Source organism: Halichoeres trimaculatus, unplaced genomic scaffold (assembly GCF_033239565.1).
Source record: "Halichoeres trimaculatus isolate MK-OKI-2021-1 unplaced genomic scaffold, fHalTri1.1 fHalTri1_scaffold_19, whole genome shotgun sequence".
Lineage (NCBI taxonomy): Eukaryota > Metazoa > Chordata > Actinopteri > Labriformes > Labridae > Halichoeres > Halichoeres trimaculatus.
Genome location: NW_027437197.1, coordinates 1,696,206 through 1,718,410, shown reverse-complemented (window position 1 = coordinate 1,718,410; position 22,205 = coordinate 1,696,206). Strand labels below are relative to the sequence as shown.

At 42.9% G+C, this 22,205-nt stretch overlaps 1 protein-coding gene across 3 annotated transcripts in view; it reads right to left on the bottom strand.

Moving 5' to 3' along the window:
* The window catches only part of ppp2r3b (protein phosphatase 2, regulatory subunit B'', beta), a 28,269-nt gene extending 6,068 nt beyond the window's left edge, over positions 1-22,201 (bottom strand). The window contains exons 1-11 of one of the 3 annotated variants that reach the window (XM_074694989.1): positions 21,980-22,201; positions 21,024-21,410; positions 7,884-8,069; positions 7,527-7,630; positions 5,302-5,404; positions 4,006-4,080; positions 3,809-3,895; positions 1,495-1,651; positions 857-905; positions 686-775; positions 372-547 (exon numbers count right to left, since the gene is read on the bottom strand). In XM_074694989.1, the coding sequence (XP_074551090.1) occupies positions 372-547; positions 686-775; positions 857-905; positions 1,495-1,651; positions 3,809-3,895; positions 4,006-4,080; positions 5,302-5,404; positions 7,527-7,630; positions 7,884-8,069; positions 21,024-21,377 (1,381 nt within the window). In that variant the 5' untranslated portion in view covers positions 21,378-21,410; positions 21,980-22,201. Of the gene's footprint in view, positions 1-371; positions 548-685; positions 776-856; positions 906-1,494; positions 1,652-3,808; positions 3,896-4,005; positions 4,081-5,301; positions 5,405-7,526; positions 7,631-7,883; positions 8,070-11,653; positions 12,061-21,023; positions 21,411-21,761; positions 21,945-21,979 lie in introns of those variants that run through there. The other 2 variants (XM_074694990.1, XM_074694991.1) reach the window with 2 other exon arrangements.
* Between the last annotated feature and the right edge of the window lie 4 nt (positions 22,202-22,205).

Sequence of the window (22,205 nt, the reverse complement as noted above, 5' to 3'; positions counted from 1 at the left end):
ACAGAGTTGTTCTCTCAGGAGCAGGAAGGAGGGTCATGTTAAGTGTTGCTCTGAGCTCCAGGTCTGCAGGACACCAGCAGGTCGCCTTAGGGTCACATTCTTTCTGTGGGTGTCCACACCAAACATGTTTAACCCTCACACAGACCAGAGTCCTCTCAGTGCAGGAGCAGCTCAGCTGAGGGCTGCTGGGAATTTGTCGACTGTGTGGATAACAGCAACAGCTGGCTGCCCCGATCACTCAGTGTCTCCTCTGTGAGGGTCTGCTCAGTCTGTGATCAATGCCTGGTCTGAAACTGTCTGTGGAGCTGTGTGTGTGTGTGTCTCAGTGTGTGTGTGTGTGTCTCAGTGTGTGTGTGAAGCCTGAAGCTGACCTTCGACCTCGGGCTTGACGAGGTCCAGCATTTGGCACAGGCAGTCCTCGAAGGGCAGCGGCTCGATGGCCATGGTCTCCAGCTTCTGACACTGCTCCTCGTAGAAGTACTCCAGCTCGTACATGCTCAGGACCCCGTCCCCGTCCAGGTCCATGCAGCGGAACCAGTACTCTGTGCTGGAGGAGGATCAGAGGGGGGATGTGAGGAAAGGTGTGATTAAACAGGAGATAACGACAGTGTGAGTCTGGGCGGCTAAGACTCCTCTGATTCTCCAGCTTCCCTCATAAAGGGTCATAGACCCTGAGTCCTGGTACCTGGTGTCAGTCTTCTTGTCTTCTTCAGAGATGAGGAACCAGACGAAGTCAGCGTAACTCAGCCGCCCCTCCTTGAACACCCGTCTGTCCCTGATGGAGGAGAAAACACCGTCACAGGAGCCAGACCTGAATGAGACCCTGATCTGTTTACGTCTTCAGATGTTCCCTCACCTTGTTACCGTTCCTGAGAAGATCCTCTCGATCATCTTGTGAGAGATGGCTGGAAAACAAAGCAGCGTTTAGATTAGTCACCACCAGACTCTGAGGGAAGGAACAGCTTTCTCATTTCATGTCCAACTTTTTCACAACACGTGTAATCCATCCTCACAGCCTGTAAATCCACACAGGCCACGCTGCTCTGTTTTATCTTGACGCTGCCATAAATCCTCCGGTCATCGCTCGGAGCGGAGAGTGGCAGAAATTGCTCCAGACATGGCGTCATTGGAGCGGAGTCCATACGCTGCTCTCTTATTGATCTTGTGTCTCATTTCCCCGTCTCACTCGCCGACCATCAACCAGGAACATGTGGCATTGAGGGTGGGGGTGGGGGTGGGGGTGTCAGAGACAAGTCTTTCTGCTACATCTGGGTTTATATGTGAGGAGTGAACCCTGAAAACACATTTACCAGCTCTTTTCATGTAGCTTCAGCTAAAGCCGTGTCCCAACATGCCGTGGAGTTAATCTGCTGCTCATGACGAAGCATCAGCGCTTGTCTTCCTTCGTTTGGTTCATCCAAACACAACAAACCCAGCAGCCCGCCTCAGATTAGCTCAGTTTAACTCAGTTTAACTCAGTTTAACCTCCTCTACCTTGGTCGTTGTGCTGTGCCAGGTCTTTCTGGTCGATGTAGAGGTCGTGGTCGGTGTCCAGCTCCCAGAACTTGCAGTAGATGACGTAGAAGTGTTCGTAGGAGAAGAACTCGGTCAGCTGGTTCACGTCTTCCTCCTGCTCCAGCAAAGCCAAGTTCTGACACAAAGGAAGGTCACAGTCAGCTTCTGAGGTCTTTATTTGTTTAATGAAGTTATTTTGGGGTAATTTTAGCCTTCATTTGATGGGACAGGTGAAGAAAAGAGGAAATGTGGGGAGCAGAGAGCACGAGGCTGTTCGAGGCTGAGAGTCAAACACGTGAAATGATTCATGACCCGACTTTAATTTTACCCTCAAATAAAAGAGTTTAGGTCATGATTTAACGACTGAAGGGTTTCATTTAATGAGCTACAATCTTTATGAAGCCTAATGTAGAGCTGGGAAATGAACTTTGGGTCTTTTATGGCACGGGCTTAAATATTTGGGTAAGTACCGAGTTTTAAATATGTCTCATTTTTCGGAACCCAAAGGATGAATCAATCAATCAATCTTTATTTATATAGCGCCAAATCATAACAAATATTATTTCAAGACACTTTACAAAAACATTTACAGGTCTAGACCCGTAAATGTTAATAAAATTTTATTAGCAGAAACCCAACATCAAGACAAGATAAGGAGTCTGATCTTATCTTAATCCACCATGAGTACAGAGCTCTGCAGCATTTAGCAAGTTACAATGGAGAGGAAAAACTTCCCTTTAACAGGCAGAAACCTCGGACAGAACCAGACTCATGTTAGACATCACTCATGAATGACGTGATCTGATAGTTTATTTTTATATATAAAAACTGCTTAGAGTGAAAAACTACTAAAGCTTAAGAATATGACTAAAGATTTGTACCGTAATGTCTAATGAATTTTTCTTTTTGTTAGAATTAAAATAAAGTTGGTATCCAAAGAAGTGTCGTTCAGGAACTGTTCTCGAAGTTAAGTTCAGTTTAGTTTGTGTATATTTCATTCATACTGTCATAAAAAAAATGTATATTTAATGTAAAAAAAACTAAAAGGAATACAGAGGAGAAGAAAGAAGAAAAGTCTTGTAAATAACCCCCTTCTTTCACAAAACATTAAATAAACCCATAATACAAAATAAAAAAAAAAAAACGGTTGGTCAACCTTTTGACGTCAGACACGTTGGAAATCTTGTGCGAGTTTCTCTCAGAGTCAACGACAAAAGATATAAAGGATATAAAGATGTGTATGAAAGATTTAAAAAAGTTTAAAAAATAGTGAATATAACCACTTTAAATTAAGAATATGAATAATAAAAAAACTAGAGTACCATAAAAACGCTGTAAACAGAGTAGAAAGAGGATGTAGAGAGTAGAGCACTTATGGGAGGGATATATACATCATTATTACTGTTCTTACAGAAAGAAGACAACAACAAAAATTGATCTACAAACATAAATGTGATGACTCGTGTTAATTTCCATTTTGCCACAAAACAAACTTGTTTCCCTGTATTTTTTTTATTTTAATAAACTGTTGTTGGTAGGAGCTTCTTACGAGCTTTGTACATAATTTGCAGCAGCATGAAATCTAAAGTCATGGTGAGTTTGAGGGATCTCTGTGTGGACTTCTGTTTATAATCTTTATTTCTCTTTTTTTTTCTCTTCAAATGAAGATTTCCTGGATTGAAGTTTTAGGTCAGATAAGGCTCAATTAGAAGATACAAGTCTCTGTCATCCTGGTAAGTCTTCACTTTATGAAACATTCTGATCGTTTTACTTGTTTTTAATCCATTAATATGTGATTTCCAATTTAAGTTTTCATCAGTAATAACAACAACGAGAACTCAGAACTGAAGTGAAGAACATGTTTGATTGATGCCCAGCCCTAGCCTAATGTGACTTTAATGAACTGCAGGGACCTGGTCCTGATTCAGCGACGATTCAGCAATGATTCAAAAACAGACGATCTAAAAAACTTTAAAATGACAGTTTCTTTTCACTGAGACTAAAAATGTTAGACTCACTTCTTTACATGTCCAGCAGGACAAAGTAAGCACAGTAATTAGCAACTAAACATCAACTCAGTCTGTTTACATTCATCAAAATATCAATAAAAATGACTTTTAAACCTCAAACTTAAAAAACTTTAAAAGTAAATGTTTCATCTCAGAACTTGTGACTTAAACCATCTTAAAAGATAAGTTTTGTGAGTATAACAGGACAGTTGATGTTTCAGACACCAGCAGACGACAGCAGCGACACATAAAGATGTTTTTTTATAATAAAATATTTCATCTACCTGAAGAAAGTTACTTTTCCTGAGCTCTGAACACGTTATCTTCCCGTTCCACGACCGGTTCACGTTGTAGAATATCCTCTGGATCACCTGAAACACAGGTCACATGACCGTGAGAAAACCCTGCAGAGACTTTAAACTCTCACTTCCTGCATCAGTGATGATGTCAGTGATGATGTCAGAGCTCTGTGGCTGCGTACCGTGGTGATGTATCTGGAGTGAAAGTCTGGAGCCTCTTTTAGAAAAGCCAGGCCGGGGTGAGAGTTCACAACATCCTGAAAAGCAGACGTTCAGAGGGATGAGTTTGTCTCTGAGTCATTTCCAGAACAAACCAACAAACACGTTACACAACAGCAGCCGTGACGCCTCAGAGAGCGCCGAGCGCCAACCGTAACTGTCGTTCATACTGCGGGGAACAGGACGGATGACATTCAGAGCGGCGGGATAAACGCAGACTGATTCAAACATCAGGAGCTGTCAGAGTCCATCCACGTCACCCTGTCAGACCTTACGCTTCATAAACGGGCTGTAAAAATAAAAGGCTGCAGTCCTCGCTGGGAGAGGCCGTCACATGTAAACGTTTGAAGTCAGAGACGACTCTGGGCCGACCGGTTTCACCATGATCTTAAGCCTCTGTGACTGACAGCAGAGACGTCTGCAGTGACTGCTCTTAACCTCCTCTCCTTCCCCACGCCGTGGAGTCACAGGGCCGCTGCATCAGAAATAAACTCCAGCTACATCCCTGCCACGACGCCGCGCCGCGTCTCTGCTTCCTTCCTCCCCCTTCCTCTCTGCTCGGGGAAGGAATTGTTGACATAAACGCGAAGGCGGCGATGAAATTAAAAGGCCTTATTTCAGGGCGGCCGTCGTGCCTCTTTGACTCTCACTGTGAGAAATTAAATCATAGAGAAACACATAAATCACAGGGCGCAGGAAACAGGCGGGGACAGTCAAATCGACTCCACTGCAATCCGCCTTTCATTCATCAAAACAGTCAAGGCTGATTCGCCGAGCCCGGCCGTACAAATTAAACAGCGTGTGCCACAAGGCATCTCTGCTGGGAAGCTAACGGGTGTTCAGAGCAGCCGCGCCGCTCCTGCCCGCATGACAATGAATCAGGTGAGGGGCGGGGCCTGAGAGGAGCCTGAGAGGAGCAACAGCCTGGCAGGGAGGAGAGGAGACAAAGGCAGAGCCGCAGGTCCACATGGAGCGACGGGGCACAATCTGAGACAGTGGAGACTCTGATCCAGGTTTTCAGGGATTATTCTTAACCTGGTTTCTGCTGAGCTGGACTCCAGCTCCAGGGGAACCTCTCTGGGTTTCTGGCTCTCAGGAGCGTCCCTGAGTTAATGCTCTGACATATTAAAAAAAGCTCTGCCTCAGCAGGACGGTGCAGAAATGAAGTCCGGTTTGTCCCGCCACAGCCAACGTAATTCTCGCCCTCCCCCCTCCATCTGCCCGGCCCGGCCCCCTCCCTGGGTGAGCGGCAGCCGTACCTGCAGGAATGGAATAAAGTCGTCTTGTTCCAGGTAATTACAGCCAGGCTTGGCCAAGAGGTGCACGAATTTAGAAGCGTCGTCGTGATAGGTCAGCAGAGTCCTGGAGAAGAAAAGAGGGAACAGATGGTTGCAAGGTTACTCCCTGTTTGCTCTGAACCCCCCCCCACACACACCTCGTCCTTTTCATTGTCCTGAGAGGAGCTCAACTTTTCAAACTGCTCTAAAACTCTAACACATCCTGAAACCAGGACTCTGGATCTTTCCCAAACCACCAACTACATCCTACATGTGACTCTACAATGAAGACTGCCTCCTGCTTTAGCATCTTTAGCCTATAGTCTGACTGTGTTGGGTCTGTTTGTTGTATTTCTACTCTGTATTTTCAGTTTTTTAAAAAAATTTTTTACCATCTTTAAATCTTGACATTTTTGTTATTTTGTTAATCTTATCACAGCAGAGTCACCATATATGATTTTTAATCTTACACCAAAAGTTTTATCATTAATTAAAAAGAAAAAATCTGGAAGTTATTGACTATTTTTTTTACAGCTGGTGGAAAAAACACCTGCATATCATCCACTTATGGTTTAAAAAAGTAAATCATTGGTTTTTATTGGCTTTGATTAATTTGTAGAAGTGAACACCTCTTCAAGACCAGACATGACAAGATTTACTGGTGTTTCTTTCACATAAATTCACTTCTATCTCTCAGACTGTCTGAAGGCTGATTTATGCTTGACACATCAGCTTCATGAGGACAAATCACGTCATTTCGGCACCTATGCCTCTTTGCACGGTCCTTTTCTCACGTGAAATTTCTACGCCACACACACTCGAAAATGTCTAACCTGACGAACAGAGACGCGCAGACAAGATGGCAGCAGAACAGGATCTCCTAGTGGTCGAAGTGCAGAAATGCAGGCATCTGTATGACTCTTCACACAGAGATCACGGTATTAACCGAGTGGTAAATAAGTCATGGCATGAAATTGTGGAGAAGAGGAATCAGTAGGAAGAACCTGGAAAAATCTTCTGGATGGATATGTGAATATGTTCTGAACAAAGGCAAACTTGTTGGACTGTAGTTTAGTACTCTGGTAGATGTTGGTTTGTGATACACCGCCCCCTGCAGTTTGGGAATGGACACCAACGGACGCTGCCCGGGGTGTTAAAAAGCATAAAAGCGCCACATGTTCTTTTGCGAATATCGTTCGTCTCATTTCCGTGCGTCACGTTTGTGTGGTAAGCACAACACTGCCAAGTCATTCCAGCAGATGGCGATAATTCACCCAAACCTGCCACCAACATTAGGGATGAGTACCGAATTTGGTACTTTTAGAGGTACCGACTGAATTCAGTCAAAAGTAACGGGTACTCATTCACGTAAAATCAAACAGTACCATGTTTTGGTACCTAAACGCATCTTTGTGACTGTGAGGGAGAGGAAGAGTAAGAGATTTTCCACGCTGGTCATTGAACACAGCAAGGTTATATAATAAAGAATAAACATGTTAAATAAAAAAAAGTCATTTTATTATGAAAAATGTATACTTTTTACCACATAAACACAAAAAAGTATTGAAAATTGGTACCGTTGAGTACTGGTACCGATTGCCAGGTACCGGGCATCGGTATTGTATAATTTCAAATGTGAAAGGTAACCATCCCTAACCAACATATCGAACACCGTTAGCGCCAGGTAGACTGGTCCGCTACATACTGAGAAATTTCCTGAATCAGTCGGAAATCCAGGAATTTTTTGGGAAACTGCAGATTTTGCAAGTTTTCACACACTGACTACTACAGACTGAATTTAGACCAAAACAGTAGGCACTGCCGGTGCAGCAGGCGGTTAGAAACCAGGACTCTGAGTCTCAGCCTGCTGGGTTTAAGTGTTAAAGTAGCGACAGGAAACAATGCGAGCATGTGTTGTGGCGTCTGATCTAAGAACGGCTCAGTCTCTGGAGGCTGGCGCATTAAAACCTGAGCATGTACTGCATACGAAAGCGTTCAGCGCACGGCGTACGCTGTTCCTCTCTGACACAGAACGACTGATTCCTCCTCAAACCCAGGACACGTCAGAGGAGAACCGTCAGGATGGCAAAGAGCTGCGCACGTCGTCTGTGATCTAAGAGCTGGTCATTGTTTCGGGGTGGTTGTGTAAGTCTTTGGCTGTGAGCACACTCGAGCACAGAGAAGAAGAAGAAGAGGCTTTGTCTTACTTTCTCCACATCGCCACGAACTTGTGAACAGACACGAAGCCCGTCCTGTCGCCTCCAGCCAAGCAGAACAATGGAGCTTTCCAGTAAAGGGGGCACTCGCAGGCCTGGGGAGAGACGGAGCAGAGGGCGAAGTTTAAACAACCAGGAGGACTTATTCAAGCTCCTTAACCTCCTCACACCTCCTGCTGAAACATCAGAGAGCGGAGCCACTGAAAGACTTCCTGACGCTCCTCAGGGACACTGGATATTTTCCCAGAGGTTTTTAAAAACTCAGCAAACATTCATGAAGCGGGGAGCTAAACGTCTGTAATGAAAATAATTTGCAGGGTGGCAGCAGACCCTCCATCACGTCCTCACCTTGGCGACCTGCCCCATGTCCTCAATGGTGGCCCTTTCATTTGGGAACTGTGAAAATATTTTCTCAATCTTGGAAATGAGGCTGTCGATGTTGAGGTTGGCTTGAGGCCGGCCCAGCGGGAAGTGAAACTTTGGAATGCTCTCGCTCAGCGCTGTGGTGACGGGCTCCTCGGTCCTCACCTGGGCCTGGGACACACAGAGAGAGAAAGTGTTAGCATCCTATGCTAGCAAACGCTAACACCAAGCATACCAGCATGAGTACAGACGCGTCTAACTGCTTCAGTTTAAAGCTAACCACAGAGCAGCCTCAGGGCCCATCAGACGGGAGCTGTGACACCTCATCGTCATAATTATCATCCATTAATCACCTGCGCTGTGTTTCATAATCCCTGCTAACGGTTTACAATCCTTCAAAGATGACGTTTCTAAATGATCACCGTTTTAAAGGAGGGAAACGGGCTGTTTATCAGACTAACTGATGTCACCTCTTTAACCAATCAGGTCTGAGAAAAAAGGGGAGAGTTTTGTAACAGTGTAATTACGGTTAAAACTGACATGTTAATAAGGCAAACCACTCACAGACGTATGTTTATATTTATTACACTGCAAAAAACTGAAATCTTATCAAGTGTTTTGTCTTATTTTCAGTGGAAAATGTCTTTTTAGACTTAATATGAGCCATATTCACATGAGCAGTCCAGACAAAATGAGGTCTGAATTGCTTTGAACAAGAGACAAGTTTCTTGTATAAAGACATTATTCTAGCTTTAAGCAATTTTTTGAGCAAATTTCTCTTGTTTGATTGGCAGATTATTATTTTTTTACTTGTTTCATGCAGTTTGTCTTTAAATAACTTTAAAAAAAGACATTTTTCTTGACTGAGCAGTTGAATGTGGCTCATATTTAGTGTAACTAGAGGTGTCCCAGTCTGATATTGATATCGGATATCTGTCCGATATCAGCAAAAAAAAAGCATCAGATTATATCGGAACGCATCTAAAATCTCCGATATAATCAGTCCATTCCAGACTCTGCTCCTGCTGTTTTTATTTGATTTATTTAGGTTATTTTCTGGGTCTTCTAATTCATTCTTTATTTCATTCAATTACTTGTACATTCTTATGTTTAATGTTAAAATTTCTGTTAGCCATTGATTAATAATAAATGGGTCAGTTTTTCCTCATACCTACTGTTGCTGACTACTGTTTTTTGTTTGAATAATATCACTTAATCAAGCCTTTTCGAACATGACAGAATAAGTAATAAAAGTATACATGTTTAATGCTGATATCGTATCTGATTCATATCGGTATCTGCCAATACTCAATGCTGCAGTATGGGTATTGTATCAGAAGTGAAAATGTAATATCCAGACATCCCTGAGTGTAATAAGACAATTTTTTTACTTAAAATAAGATTAAAAACACTTGATAAGATTTCAGCTGTGGTTTAATTAAACAGAAATGACTAAATATGAATAAATCACAGGGATAATCCAAAACAATCAGGTCTATGTAGCCATTCATCAGGTCTTGTTTTGGTCTCTTTAAGGTTAAAACAGAAAAGTATTTTTCCAAATGAAGCCAAACCTGCGGTGTAAGACATAAAACTCACTCCCTAAGTTATCATAAAAAGGACAAAGGTCAAATCAGGAGCATCTTCGTCTCTTCTCCTCATCCTCTCACCCCGGCCTGCTCTTAAATCGCTCTCACATAAGTTCAGTGTTAGATAAAACAGACACCATGACAGCATCCTCACTGACTGTGTGGCTTCTTTTGGATCATTTCAGTCAGATTTGTTCCTTTAAAGGCCCAAGCTCACGGATCAACTGAGCCAAATGAAGCAGTACCACCAGAAACCATGGGGGGCAGTGCTGCTGTTACTGAGCCCAGTGAGGAAATTATTAACCGTTCATTTAGTGAGACACGAAGAAGGAAAACAATGGAGGAACTTTTTGGAGAAAAAGTTTTTGTCTTTTATGCTGGAGCTACATTAGCAACACCTCCTCCACAGCCGCCATGTTTGTTTTTGAGTTTGTTGCTGTCATAAACTTTTGGCTCTGCACTGCCCCCCCCTGGTGGATGTATTGGTTAACAGCAATACCAACGTAAAGGACGCACGGAGGGATGTGAGCAGTGACGCTAACATCGTTTTAAAGGGACGGAGACATTTCTGTATGTAAAGGGAGGAGAAATGGACCTCAACACGCCAAGATTTCTCGATTATGCTCGGCAGTGATTTACCGCTGTTATTGGGTACCACATTTCTGCTCGTGCATGGACGGCTGTAGCTGAGGTTTGTGATGCTAAGGCAGGGTAAGAATCATAAACGTCTGCTTCAAACTGACAAAAGAATCTGTTCTCAGACTAGTTTGCTGTTTTTTGGCACGTTAAATTTGTATTTTAATCAGAGACTAAGGTCTGATGTCACTGCCATGGCTCCACTGGTCAGATAGCTTCAACAAAATCTTTTCTTTCAGTCGGTCATCAGATGATCTAACACTGAGCTTGTCTTTGTCTCCATTGTTAAATCAATAAATCGTCTTTTTCTCTGCAGGTATTCTTCACAGAAAGTTGTTCATCTACGTGTCCCAGTACGTCAGGACTGTGAGGCAGCATGGGAAATCCACCCGCCTTTGGAGACGTGAATGGAAAATATGCTCATGTTATTAATTACAGCTGAGCTCTTTCTGCTGTGCGACGTCAAAACCTAAGGCAAACAAACCCATTAAAGAGGCGAAATGTGCTGTTTACAAAAGAGACGACGGGCTGATGCATGATGGGAACTGCAGAGGTAACAACACTTAATGCTTTGGATCAGAGAGGATGGGATCAGAGCTCAACAACATGAGAATCCAAATGTGTCTGTCGCTGACTAAAACGGGCCGAGCGGAGCATGCTTCACTCCCGATCATCACCACTATTTACACGACGCAGGAATCTGCCAAGTGGATCAGTCTCCATGGCTTTTAATAATCACATAAACAGACCAACACTGGCTGGAATATCAACACCAAGCTTCAAACTACGACACTTTAAAAGTCCAGAAGCTTCTCACATTGTTAACCACAGGTTTTTGTTGATTAAAACACTTCGTCTGGATTGTTTTAGAGCTAATCTGCTCTTTACGTCCTGATGAAACGATGGATTATTAACGCTGCGTCTCCTCCGCTCTTCTCTGTCACATGTGTTGGTGTCAGCTATGGCTATAAAAGGACACCAACATCTCCAGTTGCCCGGCCCAGCGCTGTCCCCCCTCTCTGTCTCTCTTAGCCTCATGCTAACCGCTAACAGAGCTCTTGAGCACAGCCGCTAAGCCCCATGACATTTTAAACATCCAACAATGATGAAGCCTGAAAGAGGACAGCAAAGCAGCTGAGCAACATACCGCGCTAGATGAAACAACACGGACTAACCCAGGCTTACGTCTCGTATCGCTGTGTGCACACGGAGAATAGCTTCACCCCAAACAACTGCACAAGTAAAACCCAAATACGACAGCAACAAGATCCGATTTCAGAGTCGGGAGCTGTACGTTGGAAGTTTTGGATGCCGGTGATGTAACTGTGTTTGTCCTCACATGTCTGAGGAAACTGGCTCAGAAATCCTAAAAGTTTCACTGCCGCAAAGTGAGGATAACTTTAGTGAAAAATGTCGTGATCTATTCTGTAAATGCAGAAATGAAGTCCCAAACATCGTTCCTCATAAACAGATGTGCCCGCAGGCCGACAGGGCCCGTGTGTTAGAGTGAACACGACCAAGAACACCTGCCTGTCCTTGCTGGAAAGCTCTGAGCCGCTTCTTAAACCGAGAGGGCAGCACAAAGTCACAGCCGCGTGCCAGCAGAGCCAGCTCCTTCCTCAGGTCAGGATCCTGACGCAGAGACAGCTCCCTCATCCTCATCCTCGCTCCGGACAGGACGGGGAACGCATACACCCAAAGAAAAACGCTCAATCCAGAGAAGTCGTCCTGACGGTGCGGCGGTCAGCGGTGGAGGTCCCGTGTGTGTCCCTGTGATTGTCCTCTGTCAGACTGAGAGCCTCTTAATGCAGGAGAGCAGCTGCTACTGTGACGCTGTCTCCCATTCCTGGTCTGGTCGCACAATCTCAGCTCTGCCTGCTCCGTCCCCGTCTCTGCATAACATGTGCACACACGCACGCACACACAGACACACACACACGCTGCACAGGGTCAGGGAGCCCTTGCCTCAAAGCTGCTGGGGAGATAAGAAGTGACGGTGTGTGTGTGTGTGTGTGTGGGAGTCACTCAGGAGGGGTGTGTGCAATGGATCTGCCCTTTCCAGTTTGCATTCCTCGCTGCTCGTGAAGGTTATGCAAAGAGACGGACCTGTTGTTGCAGCTCACCGTGGCTGTGGGAGCAAATTAGAGGATGCACCGACACTCAAACACACTCATGTTTAACCAAAACTTTACAGAGTGTTTGCTTTTGCTCGGAGACTGCTCAAAGAAAAGTAAAGAGAGTGACAGAAACAACAGCTAAACCTGCTAAACCTCTGATTCTGTCCCAACAACAGCCGACAGGCAGAGTAAACTCCACCATACGCTGGGAAATCAAGCAAACAACCCTCGTTCCCGCGCGTAATAACAGCTAACAAGGGTGTGCCAGATGATGCTCGCACAAGACTTTAAATATAATCCTCTACATCCAGCCTTATGCTCGTCTTTGTTTTGCCTTCACTTGGCAGGCGGGCTGCCAGCCATTCCTCGTCTTATTATAGTTGATGTGTGGCAGAGAGGAAGGGAGGTGCATGTCAGATTCAAAGAGTGATGACCGAACCAGTCTGCGCCTATTAAAAGCTCCAGCAAACACTGTTTGGGCGATCCAAGAAACAAGATCTGGAGAAAGGAGGTTTATCTTTAGTTCCCAAACAAACATCTGCGTCTGCAGCTCTGGACTGATGGCAATTACATCAATTCTCCGTGAATGTGCTGATCTAACAGCTCGGGGGTTGCCTTCGCCGCAAACAAGGGAAGCCCGGCACCTTCACGTTGGACTGAGTGAAGGGGATGTAACACCCAGATGTCCACATCACCACGCCGCGTAAACAAGATGTGTGTTAATGTTGTTTTTTGTCCACACACGCAGTGAAAACACACACCCTCTGTATTTTTAGTTGACAGGATCACAGCGTCCACGGTTTTTCCGACGTTTCCGCTCAAACCCGGTTCCTGTTATCCTCCACACAGGACGCGGCACACGCCTGATAAGCTGTTTGCGACGCTTTCCACTCTGAAAGCTCATCAAGTCAAAGCACGCGTGGAAAAGAAAGCACGAGGGCCAAAACACAACCTGGGAGATCACATGGAGCCGTCAGCTGGCGTGGAAAAACTGTTTTCTGTTTGATGCAAAGAAAACCTGAAGAGTGTTTCAGGAAGACGAGATAATGATGTGTTGGTTTACGTGTAAGGCTACGGCACAGTTACTTTAGATTCTGGTAAACACGGTGTGAACGGCAACAACAGAGGATCTATGTGAAAACGTCAGGAAAACCTGGAAACTACAGATGTTAGCATTTCAGAGCTAGCTTCATTCTTTAACATCTCTTCCTCCACTGGCCCCAGAGATGATTGAGGAGGAAATACTGCTGGTACCAGCAGAAATAATACTTAAGATTGTGATTCTTTGATATTTGTAATTTTTAGTTTGTTTTTTTAACACCAGACTTGATGATGATGTCTGCAGACCAGGGGCGATGTCATGGGTGGGCCCAAAAGCCCCAGGCCCACCCACTTTCTGACAGTCCCACCTTAAAACTTTTCTTTAAAATTTTTTTTCTTTTATTTTTCAAAGAATCGTTTTTAAGCTGAATGTTATAAAATGTACGCTCTTTCTGTGAGAGTAAATTACGCTCATTTTGTTTTTGTTGCTTAGCCAAGTTTGGTCATCTTTGAGCCTGTTGGTAAAAAAGTTATGACTTATTCAGCCTCACATTATACTGGTAGGATTATAGAATGATTTTGGGAAAGTCTGTAGATTTTTGTCTTTTATTTAACCGTGATTAATGTTGCTGCTCTTGCAGCCGATAACTCATGGAAAGTTGAGGCGGAGCAGCCCATCAGCGCTGCTCTTTGGTCGATGCACTGAAACTTTATCAAATATTAAAGGATCAAAAAGCAACTCAGCTTTAAAACATACACAGTAACAGTAATATGTAGGGGAGCACCGATCACCAATCTTTAAAAAGCCTGACCTGCTGATACCGATTTTTTATTTTTATTTTTTTATAACTGACAGCATGTATAACTTCAATGTTCCGATCTTATTTTATTGAAAATCATTGAACAATACCTGTGAAACAATAAAATCTTAACGTTTTAACTTAAGAAACCAATAAAGTGTCCTGAGTTTAGGTCTCAGATCAAAAAGCAACAATGGCTGGCTGTCAGACCTTCCTGGAGGAATATAAAATCAGTTTCTTACGTAAGGATCGGTCGATCCCCGATCTCTGATCACCGATCCCTAAAAATTAAGGAAATTGGCACCGATCAATTGGTGCATGTCTAGTAATATATCAATATATTATCTACTAACTTTTGTAATTCAATTCCCAAAATCGAAATCCGGGCTCTGCCTCTGCTGCAGATGACATCAGGAGCCGTATTTTCCCCAAAAAATGCTCATCCCATGTGAGTCGGAGAAAAACATTTCAACCTTTTGCTGGAGAAAAGCAGTAACATTTTTCCATCCCAGCTTATAAACAAAGAAAATCCTGATTTAAAAAAAGTAGAACAGAAAACATCTTGATACTTGTGTGAATCGATTTTTTCTCCCACTCTTTTTGGATAGCACATGTACCTTCTTAATTTGCACAAGATGTGCGATTTTTTTGAGCTTAGCTTCTTCGGACATGCACGTTAATCAACGTTCAGCAATCTGCTTTAATGTTGTGCACTGAAACCAACACTAAAACAAGTCAACCGCTAGTTAAAGACTTGAGCCCATCCAGTTTGATAAAAAGACTCAAGCACGTCAGAGCTGAAGGCTAAAAATGTGAATTTCTACTGAAACAATTTGATTTGCAGTGTTTGAATGGATGCACTGTGCATGAAAGGCATCGTGTACGTCCACACTCCAATGGGTCACTGTGACAAACAGGAGGACCCAGACTGACCCCACAGCGTGTCTAATCTGTAAACTGCTAAATCTGATTTACACAGGAACATGTGTTCAGTCATGTTCACCTCGTTACATAACAGACAAGATTATGAAACACTGTCAGGAGGTAGAGACTCATCACATGACCTCTCACATGTTGTTGAGGTTAAATCTTAAAGAGATTTAATCACAAACGTATTCAGAAGTGACGCTTTAGAGTCGTGATGTTCAAGAGACGACATGTAGCAGCGACCGCAGCGAGGAGAGGAGCAACGCGCAGCAGGGTGGAGCCGCATACCGATCAGAACGACCCACAGGCTCCAACAGCCTGTCAATACAAGCTTACACAGCGCCCTACAAACAGCACCAACCTCCTCTGGCTCCTGGATCTGCATCACTAACATGATTGAACCACTAAGATGAGCCTAAAGAGGCGACTCAACCCGACTAATGACCGAGGGTGGGGGTCCACAGCACATGGGTCAGAACCCAAATCCAGAAAGCTCCGGCTCAATCCACCACAATCAGATGTCTGAGACGGGGATTTGGGATACATGTGAACCCGCGCCAAAAATAGGCCAGACTGACGGACAACACGGAAGGCTACGGGAAGGCCGGCGAGCAGAACATGATGTGAGCAGATCAGCTGGCGTGGAGAAGAGTAATGACACGGAAACAGAGCCTGACAGTTATCACGGTGGAGATCCTGAAGTCAGGAGGTTACTGTAAATACTCTTACACACTTACAGAGTTATTACAGTAACTATCTATCTGTGAAGGATAGATCGATAGGTTTTTTTTGCAAGGCCGATACCGATTATTATTAGTCAAGGAAGCCAATTACCAATATTTGGGGCCGATTTTCATTTGCGGTAAAAGTGAAAATTTTGGCGTCAAAATTTTGAATACAAACTCCAACCCTTAACTTTGTTTAGACTCCTTTAAGCACATGATGATTAAACAGCTCCCAGGCCCAGCGGCATGTTTAATAAAGTTAAATGAAAATTAAAAAACAAAAAAAAAGCTCCCTAAAGTTTTCTCTACATGTAACCAATCAGAGCCAAAATAAAACAGTTTGAAATTGGACCAGAGTTTTAATTGCTAGTTGATTTGCAATAACATAACACGTTTAGGGATGGGTACCTTTTACATTTGAAACGATACAGTACCAATGTCTGGTACCTGGCAATCGATACCAGTACTCAACAGTACCAATTTTTGATACTTTATTGTGTTTATGGGGTAAAAAATATAATTTTTTTTCATAATAAAATCTGAAAGTTTTTCAATTTAACATACTCATTCATCAATATATAACCTTGCAATGCTGCGTTCGTGTCCAGCATGGAAAGTTGCCTACTCTTCCACTCCCTCACAGTCACAAAGATGCACATGGTACCTTTTGATTTTACAAGAATTGGTTCCCGGTACTTTTGACAGAATTCAGTCAGTACCTATAAAAGTACCTAATTTGGTACCCATCCCTAAACAGGTTAAATACATTTTTCTTATTATTCTTTGTGCGCTCAAATCTCCTCAGTCAAATCCAAACCTGAAGTCTAGGGATGTGTACCTTTCATATTTGAAACAATACACTACCAATGCCCGGTACCTGTCAATCGGTATCAGCACTCAACAGTACAATTTTTTGTACTTTTGTGTGTTTATGTGGCAATAAATGTTTATATAAAATCTCAAAGTTTTACAATTTGACATATTTGTTTCTCAATATATAAACTTGCAATGCTGTGTTTATGTCCAGTATGGAAAATCTCCTACTCTTCCACTCCCTCACAGTCATAAGGATGTGTTTGGGTACCTAAACATGGTACCGTTTGTTTTTAGGTGAATCAGTAAATGGTATAACAGATGGACTTAAGGCTGAACAATTAATCGAATTTAAACCGACATCGCAATGTAATTGAATGCAATTTTCAAATCGCAAAGGCTGAAATTTAAAACACTAAACTAAACAAAAATTAAAGTGCGTTTTGTTACTGATGAGAGATCAGTAAGATCTTTATACAATTAATATTTAAATTTATGTTCACACAGTGTTTCTTCTTCATTTTATAAAAAAGTGCATTCCACATGTTGACATATTTTGGTTAAGCCAGAGATTTGGTCTCATTTACATTTCTGCTCTGTATTTTATGTGAGATCCATAGACGGGAGGATTCATATTTATTTTTTTATTTTCTTGTTCATAATAGGCCTGTCGTTCTGCAGTGCTTTGTTCCTTTCTTCAATTTTATTTAATGTAATTAATGATCATTTTATTACAGGTCTATGAGGCCTAAAGTTAAATCAGTCAGTCAGTATTCTACTGTGATTGTAATAGTTCAATAAAGGAATATGTTATTCGTAAACATGACATGTAGGCCTAGAAAACAAGACAAAAATTGTATGTTACACTATCCTTTGTTGTGTTGGTCACACTATAGAACGGTTTATTGCTTGTGTTAAGTGAATAATAGAAGATAAGTACCCCCCCCCCCAAAAAAAAAGAAATCGCATGCTAAATTGCAATCGCAATATTGGTCCAAAAAAATCGCAATTAGATTATTTTCCAAAATCGTTAAGCCCTTGATGGAATTTGGATGGTACCTATAAAAGTACCTAAATCGGTTCCCTTCCTCCTGAAGTCTGCTCCACTCTGAACTCTCCACAGTTAGACTCCAAAATAAAAAGACTTGCGGGAAACAGCTTAACACTTGTTCTCTCTGACAGGTCAGGCAACTTCTAACGTGACCCTGGACCCCCGCTTCAAATAGCTTCAGTGGTGCTGAGCCCAACTGAGCACGATAAAAATAAAGTCCCATCTTGAGAAATAAACTGTGATCCTAAATCGAGATGCTGAGAACAGACGGGAACTTCTGTTTTAAACTCTTTATCTGTCCACATACATAGTGACTGAGAGTGCGACTTCATTACACTCAGAAAGAAGAGAAACTGTGAGCTGAATATTATCTGTACAACATGCAGATAAATCTCCACAGCCACATAATGTGACAATGAGCAGCATCTTCCAGAAGAGTTTCAGAGTAATCGACACAGGATGAATGTCCGGCCACGCCTCATCTCTCTGGCAGGACTTCTGGGTATCTGATGCCAACATGAGGGAACCAAGGCTATCTATATCGGTGTCTGATGTCAAAGTCACACCAGCTGCTCCGGCTGCAGCAGCCTGACATAAATCGAATTTTTGACTAATCCTCTGAAGAATGCATCTGTATGCAGGAATTCATCCTGTTGTCTTAAAATAGAACTATTACTTTATACAACCTCACAATCCCTTTAATAATGAGTGACACGGTGTTGCCACATGCCATGACACATCACAGCAGAATACACAAACTGTCCAGCAGTCGCTTTTATACTCCGCTAAGAAGACGGAGAGTCACCGAGGGCCAGGGTTCACGTGGAGAAACGACACGCTGATGTGAAATCAAGAGGTTCAATCCATCTGTCAAACGTCTGACTCATTGGGGCTCATGTGGAGCGGACAAGAAAGGAGGAGAGAAAACTGAAAATTAAGATTAAAGCCTCGTCATTCTTCTGAGGATCACTTAAATCTGGGACCTGTAAAAGCAGACGAGCTCACCGCTGCAGCAGCTTTCTTCTTTGACAAGTTTAAGGATGTTTTTGAGATTAAAAAATGTCTCAACAGGTCACCATGAAGACCTCTGTTCGACTTTTTAACATCTCTGCCTAAATTAGATATATTTTCAATGAGCATGATATCAAACGTTGTTTATGGATGTTTTGGATGCAGAAAAGTTCACTTAAAAAGAACAGAAACAAAAAATGAGGAGTTTGATTTTTGTTTTGTTTTGTGGGTTTAGAAGTGAAACATTTGATTATCTGTGTTTAACAATCCTCTTGTGCTGAGCATGAAGTTATGCCTCTCTCCTCGCCTGGTTGTTTTGGTCAAGCTGAGATTAGATTTCACACCAGTGACCACTCGAATGCCTCCTCATGCCCGTCTTTAGCATGTCAACAACATGTAGAGGGAGGAGCCTCCATGTGGAGGGGCTCGCTCCAGCTGTCCGGCTGTCTCACTGTCATCACACAGACTATGTTTACAACCTGGACCCCCTTCCTGACACAGCAGGGGCTTTTGAAAAGATCACTTTTAGGTCTTTTATCTGTTGGATTTTCACCGTTTCACACAGAATAAACCCTCTGCCTTCTGAAGATCTCGGTCACAGCACAACACGCTGGAGCAGGAGCCACTGATAGGCCGGGTTTGGACCCTCCCACATCTCATACCACACTTACTCAACAGTGAGGCGTGAACATTTGGAAGGTATTTGTCTAACAATCACTCGAATGCCTGCAGACATGGAGGCTCCAGTGTGATGCTGCAGGGTGGACAGTCCCTAGACCCCTTTGATCCTGGAGGACACTCAGCAGCCTCTTGTGGCCGGCCTGGGGAAACCACTTTCCAAATACTGATGGGCTCTTACATGCTCATCTCTTTAAGTGAAGTTCAGAAACACTTGTGTGGTGCAAAGGTCAGGTGTATCAGATACATCACACCATCTGTGTGTGCAGCAAACATGCATAAATCTAGGCCTGTCACGATAATCAATAAATCGATTAATCAAACGATAAATAAAAACGTCCTGGGTAACTTTGCCAGCCTCGATAAACTGACACGTGCATGTTTGTTTTCCTCCTCTCTTTGGACCAAAGAGGCTGAATGAGAAGATGGCTCACTACGTCTATCTTTCCTAACATCGGGGTGCATAGGTTCTATAGCGGATTTATAGCGGAGTGAGCATCTGTCAAAAATGCGATCTTTGGGGTGAAGACGGGGCTGCTCGCACGTACACACGGAGAGAGCTGAAGCGAGCGTCCTGAGGGGTAAGGAGGAAACACACGCTAATATGAGTGATGGCACCAAAGATACGGTTCTTAAGCCGCCTGCCACAGTCCCAGTGTGGGAATATTTAGTTTTTATCAGAATGAACAAAGTGTGAGCTCATGAACACCAACGAGCTGATATGTGGCAATCCGCTCTTACTGAGGCTTTTGGTCGGCAAAGTAAATAGAAATAAAAGCTCCAAATGGTGGCGCTCAAAGACAGATACATTGCCAAAGAAATGCAGCCCTTCAATACGGTTAAAGCCAGAAATGTTAAAAATGATTGACAGACAGTACGGATTGACTAGGAAAAAGGACATGTTACAAACAATTCAGGAACTGTATAAACTCCCTTTTATTTAGGCTATAGTTTTTATTGTCGTTTTTGTTTTTGGAGTTTCGTTTTTTCTTTAGAGACAGGGTCTATGTTTTATTGTTTTTGATTAGTATTAATTATTTTAATTGACATGTATTTTTTTCTAAAAGAGAGTCCATTTCATTTTCATTTTTTTTCTCTTTCTTGTTTGTTAAATTTATTCTATTTTTTGTTTAATTTATTTAATTGAAAAGATCCTGGCCTTTTAATTACAGTTAAATACTCTTAAGAAATTAAAGTTTCTTGTTTTTGATATGGTGTACTCACTTTATTATCCCATTTATCATAATTACATCAATGAAAAAATGAAAAAAAAAAAAAAAAAATCAAATTAATATTGACAATAATATCGTTTATCGGCAATAATATTTTGGAAAATTATCGTCAAGCAAACTTTGTTACCGTGACAGGCCTAAATAAATCTAACCTGTTGAAACTGAGTAAAGAGCATGAGGTTGTGTCACATTTCTACCTAGACTTCTTGATTCTTTCAACACCTGACACTGTGATTTCGTGACACACATTCCAGTCGAGCTGATTTTTCTGGCTCCTAAAGACGGCTGACACTGCAGACACACCTTGTTCTGAATACTTTATGAAACAGCAGCCTCAGATGCCCTTTCACTTGGTATTTAAAGATCCTCCTAATCTTGTTAACTCTTGTTTAACTGTTACTTAACCCCGTAGATAAGAAGGAGGATAAGCTTTCTGCTTGAAGGAATCTGGAGATAAAGCCTTTAATGTTGTTTATTTACTATCAGATCAGATGCCAGTCGTTACCTTTTTTGCGCTGACAGATCTCCGTAGTACTCTGCCGTTGGGTCCGATCACTCTGGTGTTACTGCCACAACCAGAGGGCAGGGTGCAGGCGGATGGGGGACTGGAGGGCGTACCAAGGGGAGCAGGCTTCTTCTCTGCCAGGTTCCTTTGGGATGCCACATTGTTGTTTTCATTGAAGGTCATCATACGTTTACTCTGGCGGTCTGTGCTCATCAGATCAACATCATGCCCATTTTTGATTAGGTCAAGATAGTCCTTGAGTAGAGACTGTGTTGCAGGATCACTCAGCCAGTTGAGGAAGAGCTCATCCACCTTCATCTTCAGGACAGGCTGTAGGAGCTGTGGTGAAGGCATTGTGATGAGTGTTGTCTTCCCTGGTGGAGGAGCCTGTGTGAGGATGACAGAACAACACTTTGGTTCAGTTTCCTGCTCAGCTACAATGAATGAGCCTGAGAGGGAAGAGCACACCGGAGGAGATGACCAAGTTATTATCCTCTCTGTGTCTGATGGAGACAAACAGTCGCTTGGTATCAGCTGTTCTTACTTTGAGTTTACACAAAACACTCTGGGATGTTATTGAATTTAAGCGCGAAACGTCAATGGCTCAGCCTACAGGCAAAGAGCAGCGCGGACACGTATCGACCCCGTTAAAAGTCGCTATTTTTATCTCTGTTATCGAAAAACAGCTGCTTTAAGTCGGCATTAACCATCCAGATTTAGAATAACTTGTCAAAATACCTCTTCAACCTGATCCTGGGTCTGTAAATGAGTTCATGTCGCTGCAGGACTCAACAGGAAAACAAGAGTTAGCCCAAATAGCTTTAGCACACCAGCTAATATCAACTCGCTGTCAAAGATCCCGGATGTTCTGTGAATAAAGAGTGAAGTTAAAAACCCTGAGAGTACTGAAAGGATCTTTACTCATGATCGGAGAAGCTAAATGTTAGTTTGATTACCTGTAAATCAGAGAAGTCACGCTGTATCTCCCGTGTTCATGTCACTCGGGTGAAAGCAAAGCAGCAAACACCGCAACTTCTCGTGCTCCAGGTTCCCCTGGCAACCACGAGGAAGTATCGCGAGATCTCAGAGAGCCGGTACTTTCAAGACGCTTGTAGAAAGTTCTGTGTCGTTTTTGGATGTTTCTCCTCTAAAACTTAAAAGTTTCGATAAAAAGGAGCACAC